The sequence below is a fragment of the Glandiceps talaboti genome, chromosome 2 (assembly GCF_964340395.1).
Source record: "Glandiceps talaboti chromosome 2, keGlaTala1.1, whole genome shotgun sequence".
Lineage (NCBI taxonomy): Eukaryota > Metazoa > Hemichordata > Enteropneusta > Spengelidae > Glandiceps > Glandiceps talaboti.
Genome location: NC_135550.1, coordinates 32,197,589 through 32,209,474, shown reverse-complemented (window position 1 = coordinate 32,209,474; position 11,886 = coordinate 32,197,589). Strand labels below are relative to the sequence as shown.

General features: G+C 36.6%; 1 protein-coding gene across 1 annotated transcript; it reads right to left on the bottom strand.

Moving 5' to 3' along the window:
* Positions 1 to 385: 385 nt before the first annotated feature.
* Positions 386 to 11,886, bottom strand: LOC144446732 (uncharacterized). The gene is made up of 6 exons (XM_078136557.1): positions 11,762 to 11,886; positions 10,057 to 10,115; positions 3,190 to 3,276; positions 2,072 to 2,188; positions 1,226 to 1,303; positions 386 to 984 (listed from the first exon to the last, which is right to left on the bottom strand). The coding sequence occupies exons 1-6, from the start codon at positions 11,884 to 11,886 to the stop codon at positions 752 to 754; spliced, it is 699 nt and encodes a 232-aa protein (XP_077992683.1). The 3' UTR covers positions 386 to 751.

Genomic DNA, 11,886 nt, shown 5'->3' with positions numbered 1-11,886 from the left:
ATTTGGACAGCCACTAGCGGGCGGGCGTTTCAATGTCCTGACGTAAAATGGTACAAACTCCGTTACCCAGACTCTCTGACTTCCCGCCCCAAGGAATGAGCCATCAGCGATGAGACTGTGTAATCGAGATTAGATTAAACGATTTAACGATGGAATATCATATATATGAGATTTACAAGTAAATGTTCAATTATTCCCATCGCTAAGGAAATGTTTCCACTTCAATTCAACGATCGTGATATGTTGTAACTATTGTAACTTACGTCCACACAGAAGAACCATGATGAAAACGAAAACTGCCGAAATGAACGTAGACCATAGTATATAGTATATCTAACAGTATATGTATATGTATACTTGTTTGAATTAAAGGAAATACAGTAAGCCAAAATATCCTTATCTTTTCAAATATCTTTCCTAATTTTTACATCGCACTTTCGTCTTTCATATTTTACTCTCCTCGATAATTTTGAAATCTTACAAAATTATCATGACATTTTGGAAACCGGTCTCTGAAAAGCAACGAAGCATTTATGTTAATAAATACTACTAGTGAGGCCAATATTGGCTAGGGATAATCCCTTCACATGTACAGTTCTCTGTTTACAACAGGTGCAGGGAATTAAGATATTTCCGACGGTTTTGCCCAAACGGAAATAAGTGGCCATCACATGTCTTTACAAATGACCATTAAAGTGAGGGGCGAAGAAACCGAACATTAAGAAATGACACAGTTTGTTCCCAGAAATCCCTATCGCCTTCCAAGCTGTACTTTGCTAGAGCCTCTTTTGAGAGCGTTCGTCTGTTGCGGTTTCGACTTCGAAGCGCCCCCTGTCGGCGTATTAGGTTGTGCCCCTCGTCTGCGGAGGTCTTTTGAATTTGGCGATGGCGTCTCGCACAGTTCTTCGTTCTTAGCTTTAATTTCTTTGTTTCTGTTCGATTCGTGACTTTGCTTTGGTAAAACTGGTTTAGGGTTGAGTCGAGCTGTAGGTTTAGAAAGAAAGAAACAAATGCTTTGGTAAAATCACGACACGGGAATGTTTTCTAACACATGGTGAACAAAATCAACATACTAATACTATGTAAAGTTTGCACAGATGTATTGGATTAATGCACCGTCAGATGAATTAATCACGTGTCGAAATTCTAAAATTCTAAACAAAGTAATGTGTTTGCATCCGTATTGCTATTTTTCACGTATTGTAAAAAAAAATTGCCGCCTTACCAAGAAATTCTTTGTTTGTGTCTAAACCGTCTAGTAACGGTTGGTACGTGTACCGTTCGTCTTCAGCTTCTCCGTCTCCTGAAGTAGACAAATAATGAGTACATCATTCAAACGACAGGTGAGGATCACAGCAACTTAGCGAAAGTGTTAGCAGTGGATGGTAAATCTCCCCTCCCCCCAAGTAATCAGAAGTGTAATCTTTTCAAGGACACGGAAGCCCTTTTTACGACCGGCCAGGCCGAGTATGAGAATATATTCATATAACACTGTTTATTGCCATCTTGGCTATGACCAAGAAAACAACTAAAATCAAAATAATAAAATCCAGTATTCCGCTCAAATAATTGAAGATGATCGACCTTTACGGACACAAACAACCAAATCCTTTCAAGGGCCAGTCCGTCATGAAGACAACAACGTACCCTTGAAATCTAAAATCTAAAATGATTTATTAGACACATTGACAGACTAACATGCAGTATTGGGAGTCATTATGTATATGGCAGGTATTGTCACTTTACGTAGCTTACTCATAAATGACGGGTAATCTTTGATGGGAGAAAGTGAAAAGATTTTTCACATCATTTCAAAGTTTGAGTGACCATGGTGATTTTGTTCTTAACAGCCCCCATGTTGTAGATTTAGTAGGGCAACAGTGTATCCCTGTCATTTATGATTTAATCATGAATCTTCGAATGTTATAGCCACTGAGGGACTTTGCTATTTTGGTTACAAATATCGTTCGCCAATACGTCAAGTCATAAAGCCAAGTCTCCGAGCTGTACATTTTATAGCTCATACACTTTGTTTCATCACACACAAATTTTTCTCAGAAAGATTGCTTACGCTCAGCCTTGAGTAAAACAAAAGCAGCCCTTTCTGTCAAGTACTGTTTGCCATAGTCTGTTGGATTGGTCAGAAGATTCATAACGTTACCCGTCTCATCAGAAAGTTCAACCAAGTCTGATAAAAGATAATAGAACTGCAGTTATTGAAAGTGTAAGGACACATTGTATATGGTGACACGTTAAAATTGCTTGTCCTCCATATACCTGGTGTGTCATAACTAAAATCGACGTAATTCTCCGTATAACTAGTATGTCATCGACGTAATTCTCCGTATACCTAGTATGTCATCGACGTAATTCTCCGTATAACTAGTGTCTCCTAACTAAATTTTTAAAGTCGACGTCATAGTTTGGAAAACTGCATTTCACGATTTTCATCCTCTATCTCCCATTCATCAAGTCTATCAGAAATAATCGCACTAGGAAGACAGTTTTTTCACACTGGGGAGACATTTTTTTCACACTAGGGAGACAGTTTTTCCACACTGGGAAGACAGTTTTTCCACACTGGGAAGACAGTTTTTCCACACTATACTACTCTTCCAGGAAGACAGTTTTTTCACACTAGGAAGACAGTTTTTTCACACTAGGAAGACAGTTTTTTTTCACACTGGGAAGACAGTTTTTTCCACACTGGGAAGACAGTTTTTCCACACTGGGAAGACAGTTTTTCCATACTGGGAAGATAGTTTTTCCACACTGGGAAGACAGTTTTTCCACACTAGGAAAACAGTTTTTTCACACTAGGAAGACAGTTTTTTTCACACTGGGAAGACAGTTTTTTTCACACTGGGAAGACAGTTTTTCCACACTAGGAAAACAGTTTTTTCACACTAGGAAGACAGTTTTTCCATACTGGGAAGACAGTTTTTCCACACTATACTACTCTTCCAGTAACGGATCGAACACGTTTTAGCATTGTAAGAAGGAAACAAGAACATAAACGAGAGGATAAAAACATGTTATAAGTCTGAATCACACAGTTATGCACAATGGATAATCAATCATTTGGACTTATTTACTAGTATTTATTAATTTGATATTCGTGACGCAACGCAACTCTCTCTCTCTCTCTCTCTCTCTCTCTCATATTGTGTAATACAAGTACAAACTCACCTTCTATAGCACACTCACATCTCTCTCTGATATTGTGCAGTAGAATTATGTTGAGGCAGTTTGGGTTAAATATCTCGCTCTTCCCATCTGAAAAAATAAACGAAATTAACATTTTAAATATTCGACAGAAACAGTTTTTATTTACGATGTACAGTGGCAGATTTGTCTTCTTTCTGACTGTCTGGTCTAGGGTAAATATTGATAAGGTTGTTCCATTAATTGGTAGGGAAAAGATTGGTTTGTTTTTCAGGTTGATTCTTCTTCTTTCTCTACCTTGCTTACTCTATAGGTTTACATAGTGAATACGTCAACAATATTTTGGGCTGTTAGGCTTGCAACTTTAGATAGTGCAGAACATACTCAACAGTGTATAAAAGGTAATCGTATTCAGAACAATGTTTCAATTTTATTCAAATCCCATGGTACGAAACAACTATATGTAACACCATTTTAGTCAGGCCATATGCACTCTTTACACTGTCTTATCGTAAATAATAAGTTAAAACAAGGCTTGAGATGATATCATCACATTGGTCTTTACCGTTGGTTACTTTGGCTCTGGCCATGTAATCTGAAGGAGTTGTTTGAAGAAAAAAGAGATACAATGTACATGTAAACTGATGACGACTCTAATACCCCCCTCCTCCCCAAACACACACACACACACACACACACACACACACACACACACACACACACACACAAACACGCACGCACGCACGCACACACGCACGGTTACGAAGACACACGCACGCGTGCTCGTACGAACTTTAAAATGACAGAGCCCTTATAACGTATATCACTGATTATCACGCAATCAAATATAATCTGACCATCATGATCAATTGGCAAGAAACAGTTTGGGCAAACGACTTTATGTGTGTATGCAAGCAAGTGTATTAATACTGTACACTGTACACTTATTTGTCTGTACTAAGTTTAACATTGACGGTTTTGCTTGGTGGACAGTAATACCTTCAAAGTTGTATATGATAGTAGAGTACAAATAAGTACATGCTTTCAAACAAACCACTACAATAGATGACCTGTCCGATATTATAACGATAGGTAGCATAGCAAACTCTTCCCCTGTGAATTCGGTCACAGTACGTCTCTTTGTGCTATTTGTAGTCTACGACAATTATTTACGAGTCAATATACTGTTGCATAAAGAAGCGTACCGAAGATATAGAAACTATCAAATGCTATCTCTGTTGTTAAATCGCACACACAAAAACCCCATAGACTGTTGAAAACAGGTCGTGACATTTATGGGGCTATATATATCCTTGAATCCTTCATGTTGAGTGTCAACACTTCATTTCTGATCCATGACTGACGGTTGTATATTTGACATGTACGCAGCGCTATAGCTAGTTAACTGGTTCTATGTTATTACTTCAGAATCTGTACTTTGTTAAACTACGTATACACGACTTGCTTGTGTGAATTGTTTTGTTGCGCATCAAAATCTAAGCAACAAGAAACAAACCTACTCGTTACAAACTTTACGAGGTGTTTTTTTTTTAAATGACAGACCCGAGAAAAGGCGTCAAACGAGTATTAATTAAATAAATAGAATCGTGCATGTGATGAACAGAACTAACTTAACCGACGATCATTAAACAACAACAACAACAACAACAACAACAACAACAACAACAACAACAACAACGGTATTTATTGTGTTAGGTACCTAACTTTTCCTTTGTATCTCTGGAAGTATCGTTCATTGTCAAAATGTTGTGTGTGTTTTTTAATTCATATCTTATGTATTGTAATATTATTAGGAGTTTGTATTGCAATTGTTGTTCTTTTTAAATATGCATGTATAAGGATATCAATGTGGAGCCCTCAGCGCTGTGTATTTGTGATGCTTATTGAGTTTTTACCCTGACTAAATATATAGTAATAATAATTTGTGATTCGGATATTCATCGCCTATAGGTACGGTAATTTCCAACGATCTTGGCAATGTAGTAATTTACGTCAGACAGAAATGACAGTATGACAAAATTGGTCACTTTGTCGTATACACTTATTTCAATGTGTATCAAAGAGTTAATTTGACGTATCTGGCAATTCACTGTCATTGCGATATTTCTGTTTTACAATTACTGCTGCGAAAAATATTTCAAGGTCACACGCAACTGTTTACAAATGAGTTAGTTGCTATGGAAACAGTCATGCGATCAAAATGGTTTTCGAATAAAGTGACAGTTGCACTATGTTTACAACCATGTACATTGTAAGATCAATTATTTCTCGCTACTGCATCGCAGAGACGAAACCCCAACAAAGCTATTTGGCTGGACCTCAATACACGACGATTGAATCTTATCCGGAGGACATACCAACATGTCATATCACTACGGTATTCCAACGTCAAGCCCCGAAGTCTAATTCCAACAAACCGATTATTATAAAAACTAGTCATCTTGGCCTGGAGTTGTGCTTACCGGGAGAAACTGAAGAACGTTAACAATGCATGTCTGTCGTTGTAATTCCATAATACATAGAGATTGCACCATCTAAATTAACATTGAATTAATGAAAGAGTTCACTGAAAGCAAACAGTGCCCTAGGTTTCCATCACGACAAAATACAGTATGTCAAATACGTGAACTGTATGTACTGAATGACGTCGACCAGAAGGGGTTCTAATTTGTTTTCTAAGTATATAATCCCTCAAACGTTTTATTGACAATAAATTCAAAACAAGTGGAAATGAAATAAATGAAATATTTAACAGTTTCAACCCAAGTAATATGTCAAATGTAAATAGTTTTCATTGATAGTCTGACATTCGAAAATGACATTATACCTGAAATGGTCAATGCTGTCAGTTCGACTGTGTAACTGTAAGTAAACCGTCTATGATATCTGTCAAGCAGTGTCATTTTATTCGCTCGGTTAAATATCATGTGGTGATCGATACTAGTATAGCATATATTTCGATGAAAGATAATATACAGTATTTGTACATTAATATAAATGGCGTTTGTTTTGTATAAGTTTAGTGACTATCTCCACTCACGACGCGATTTAGTTAGAGACCAGGATGGGCATCCAGACTAGTTTTGAGTCATTATCGACAAACACTGACTGAAATGCCACAATTAAACGTGGACGTTTTACAAAGTGTGTGTTTTATATGTACAGGCTCGCCTCTGACTCTCCTGGAGTTGTTTGTTAACATACGGTACGATGTGTTTCTTGTACAAACAATTTACACTAACGTCTGTGTCACATTAGATGTCACGTCTTTGGGAGCTATGCATGCACAGGGGACCCAGGAACCGTGTGACAAAAAAAAAACAAAACAAAACAAAGAAACAAAGAAACAAATAAATAAATAAATAAATAAATAAATAAATAAATAAACCATCAAATAAATGACAAATGAACAAGCAAACGAACGAACGACAAGTATAGGGACAAATAAAATAATTAAATAAACCAGAAAATAAACAGATACTCGTGGGGGTATACTAGATATGTTTTTTGTACCCATCACTATTTTTTTTATGTGATGGGTACAAAACATATACTTGTCGATCGTTCGTTTGCTTGTTCATTTGTCATTTATTTATTTATTTATTTGTTTGTTTGTTTTGTTTTGTTTTGTTTGTCACACGGTTCCTGTGTCCCCTGTGATGCATGTAGCATTTCCCAACAAACTGAAAATAATATCGACAACATTGCACCTTCTTAGCCCGCTTCTTGGGCACTGAGGGGCCTTGAAGACATGCATAAAACAAATCAATTGAGAACAATGTCGTTATCTAGATATGACTTGGCTGTTAGCAACTGACACAAATTCAACGATTCATGGTATCACTGGATCTGTCACATCAATACACTACTTTACAAACCAATGTAATTCGCCTTTCTTCAGTACCGGTAAGCAAAGCCTCACAGTAAGCCTTCTGCTGAACGCGTCCAGTTCGATTGCTAAATCACTGTATACGTTACACATAGATTATTTGACGAGCCGTTTCACACAGTGAAATGGAATTCGAATTATACGTCCTTGAAACATCATTCATTCAACCATTTTGAAATAGCAACTCGTATTTCTCATGTTCCTATGTACATAGTCATTCTAGGGTCATGCCCCTGTATATATATTTGTTTTTCTTTATTTAGAATTAGATCTATGAAGTTGATAAGAATTACGTCACTGTATTGTCATGTGGTAGAGATAGATACCTTACAGTGTAATATGATCTTGACACAAGGAGGACAATATTCTTCAACTGGCGCGGTGCAAGACAACATAGCAACGACAAATCGAAACTGTAGAGAAGAGTAAAGTAGATTTTATGCCATCCAAGTATCTAGTGTTATGAACTATGAGATAGTGTCAGACCTCTCTACTTCATATATCCTGTATATGTTGTTTTCCAATAAGTAGTTGAACTTTCAAAATGTCATTTTCCATATTTAGAAAAGAGTTATTGAAACAATGCCTGCTCTTTCTTGATTTTCAAACCCCAACGCAAAGTGAAAATGATAAGATGTGTATATACTTATCTCCCACTATCATATAATATATCATATAATATAATATACCATGCAATTATCTTAAAATGTTGACTTTATAGAAAATTCTTTGCTATTAAACTACATTATGAGTGTAACCATCGATCAATCACATTGTGTACATTTCGGTTTACTTCAATATCTGATATTAATTGATAACATTTTCATTAGGCCTACTTTGTATGACGCAACACAGAAACTCGGATCGATGAAATAAAATAAAATGAAATAAACAGAGAACTTAAAATCTATAATAAATGGACAATAAAATGGGGGAATGTCTATACTATATCACAGATGGGTTGGGTATTAAAATGCGTGGTTTAGAAATTTTTATACCAGTAAACGCTTTGTGTAACAATTGTGTTGTGTGCTAGCTTGGTCATGAAAACATCACATCCATCTCGTTATCTTAATATGTATTACCTTGAAAGCGTAATGATGTCAATCAATCAGGGTCAAATGAGGTCAGATTTGACAGACAGCCTTAGACAATATTGTCTATGACACTACTCAATAGATATGAAAGTGTTACAGCAAGATTCAACTTACATGGCATTACCTTGATATGTATGATATAATTCATTGTACAAATGTCACTCTATTGTGTTCTACACAATGTTGGCTATCTAGAAATCCGACGTCTGTCAATGATACCCGTTATGTGTTCCTGGATCAAGCAAACAAGTGTATTTTATTGCCCGTTAATATATTCTTCATTTCTCACCACGTACACATGTATGAACGGCCGTGAACGTGATATGGAATAAAATCAAACAGGTATCAACTTATTAGAGTGGGCAAACACACACACACACACACACACAGTTTTTGACGCATTTTAGATTGGTGCTACCATAGATGGATATATATAGTGTACATGTAAATGAGCTATCTAAATGTTATTGTATTACTTTATAACAAATAAAGCTGTTATTCATTTCAAACGATGATTGAAAGATACTATAGTCTTTCATTAAGTGCACAGTTAACTATATCTATAATCTTGGAGACAGCAAATACCTTTTGGTCTTTTACGTAAAAGTACATCATTCTATGATCTGTGTTACGTTTATCTCAGTGTGAAAGCAAAATCTACTTGACTTTTTACCTTGCTATTTACTTTTTATCATCCAAGTACTTGAGTGTTTTTACTTCGGCTTACAGACGTCCCTCCCCCGTTATAAACACTCCGTTATATTCTATTGAACGGCGAATCAAAAACATTGACCTAACACCACACCGTCAACGGCGAAACATCGATAATTCACCTACTTGGTGTTTTCAAACTATACCTAGCTGTGTCACGCCCCTTTCTGATAGTACTCACGACTTCCACTGCACACATGTACAGTCACGTTACTGTCATACTATCAAAATCTTTATCAGATCCAGACTACGCTTCCACGGCAACACATGAGAATGAGAACAAACTGGGGTTATAATGCTAAAGTAATGTAAGCTAATTATATGGCTGTGTGACAGGTATGAATTAAACAAACTACACGGGTTAAAAGGCCAATATCAGTACTCAAATACAACCAAGACGATACATGCAACTTTATTGGTTGCTTGTAACTCAACAAATGTCCCTCTATTTCTGACAATGGGGAACAAACAAAATAAGACAGTCTGCTTTAGGATATACGAACAGAAAGAAAATATTAATCATGCGGAACTAATGCCTGGCTTTGTGTTTTCACGATGCTAAAAATAACACAGGTGACGTCAAATTTGAGAACCGCTCTAGCTAGACTTTCAAAGAAGAGGTCTTAAAGTCATTTTTATAGTGCCCTGATAAAGAGAAAAAAATCAGCAATGTTGGGACGACTAGTATTGTTGATTTATGCAACACAGAAATCTTACCAGAGATGTACTGTGGTATAGATACCTCTAGGGACGATAGACAGTGTACTTTAGGAATGTTGGGTAGCGTAGTTGCAGAGTAAAACATCTAACACATGTGCGTGTTCATGACTAAAGTAGAATAGTCAACATATATCAACAATCAAACCACAATCCACTACTTTATGGATGCACTACTAGTCGTGTACTATTGCTAAATCATATCTAACAAACGCAACAAAAACAACAAAAACCACATTATTACATCTTCTCATAATTCATGTTCCCTTCCTAGGAATACCCAACACTATTTTTAAAAAGCCAAAAACCTAACAGTGCACAGATTTTACTATCAGTATTACAGACTGTCAACGTTTACTGGATCATACACGAAGGCAAGATTACGCGGCAGTGATTTCTTTTAACTACTGGTAACGTTACTTCGCAGCCATTTAAGTTCTCGTCATAAACACTCACCTCCGTACTTAACGGTGATAAACATTGTCAGTATCTTGCAGACAGTCCCACATTCGCTGCTTCAGTATGAATCAGTTATATCAGACAGAACGAGCTGTAAATGTCACAAACATTTAGTCCATTTGAGTTGAATGGCAACAGACTAGTTGTTCGCAATCGATACGGCTTCTTTGAGGGCAACACAATAGAGTAGATGGTAGTTAACGCAAACGTCGAGTTGGTGTCACAGGACTAAATTGGTTTAGGATGTTACACTAACACACGGCTTTAGCTACAGGCAATTGAACCAATGTGCAAACATACTATACACAGCCACAAAGAACCCCAACTTATCGAATTTCAATAGTGAATAAACGACAACACCGAACATGGGTAATGAATTTCAGTCTTTGGGTCAAAGGTTCGCGATGGAGGCGATATTTCAACTCCGACTCAAGGCAGCGAGACACAACACCCTTTTCACGATATCAAAATACATGTACAATCGAGAGCAAAGCTCTCTTCCCAACATGCTGAGGATGTGACAGTTGCTATGGCAACACACGCGCAGACGCGTCTTGTACAGCGCAGGTTCGATGATAAGGTCAGTGTGTGAGGATCAACTATACATGATACGGTTGTAAGCACTCGCGAATAACCTTTACAGAAATGTTTTAAAGAAATGTTCACCCGTAGCCAAACAAATCCATCACATTGAATCAAGTACCAAAATAGTTTTTCGAACAACACAATTGTATAGTGTAAATTTACAAGTGCTTGGTAAAATGAGACCAAGCGAGACAAAATAAAGCAAATCATACCATTATGGTCTTATCATTAGGATCCATTCTATTATTTTCGTCATAACAAATGATCGATAAAAAGGTCACTGAAATGTACAAATACCTACCTATATAATGGATACTGTAAAAACACATCTATGATACAGCGCATGCTCAGTGACGATGACAGCACAATAAATAGTGTAGCACTTAATTTGCTTTCTTCAGAAGATGAAAAGGGGTCTTAAAGATTGTTAAAATCTTTAAAACGCTTAGTGAACTTTTCAAATAAAAGGTAGCCACTGATTATAGGCTTAAGGACGTGTTCTTTGTCTGTATTTCGAATTACACCTACCGATTGAGTGTTTTGAAGACATGTAGCAAACCATACGCTTAGTTACTGAAAAACTTCCAAGCCACAGAAAAGTAGGTATATGTCAGTCAATAACATATTGTAAGGCTGAAGTTATCTGAACAACGATAAAATTGTTGTTTTCAGTGTTGTAATAAGGTATGGTATTTATTCTGTCTAGAAATCGTATACTCTGTGATGTCTAGTAAAGTTTTCTGTTCCATAATACATGTAGCACAGGGCCATGTTTTGTTTTATGTTTTATATAGAAATCTGGATTGTGTACACCTTTGTTAAGTCGTTTAAAAACACAACAACTACATATGGTACTATTAGCATGAAATGGGGGGGGGGTAATCATTCCCTCTATCTTAGGCTACAGTGAAACCCTATATTAGCATGAAATGGGGGGGGGGGTAATCATTCCCTCTATCTCTTATTTACGAAGGTCAATTGTACAAAACATCGGGGGTTGGATTTCATTTAAATTTAAAGTACCTTTCGTAAAAACAATAGGTAGGCTACGATTTAATGGACAGGGTCGGGTACCATTAAACTTTTAATAGTCCAGTCTCACTTACTATGCACTTACTAAGTATTTACATTAATTTTCCATCCCCTGGTAATGGATTCCAAAGCTCGCAACTCATTGTCAGGGTTTACTAATAGAGTATAGAAAGTTGTAAGTGTCCATCTTTCTATGTTGATGTCAACCAT

Excerpts from the sequence above, each read along its gene's own strand:
- LOC144446732 (XM_078136557.1), bottom strand. The coding sequence starts at position 11,886 with ATGGTTGACATCAACATAGAAAGATGGACACTTACAACTTTCTATACT. Across the intron at positions 2,189-3,189 it reads ATGTGAGTGTGCTATAGAAG|ACTTGGTTGAACTTTCTGAT; the intron begins GTGAGTTTGTAC and ends ATCTTTTATCAG. Across the intron at positions 985-1,225 it reads CACAAACAAAGAATTTCTTG|CTCGACTCAACCCTAAACCA; the intron begins GTAAGGCGGCAA and ends CTAAACCTACAG.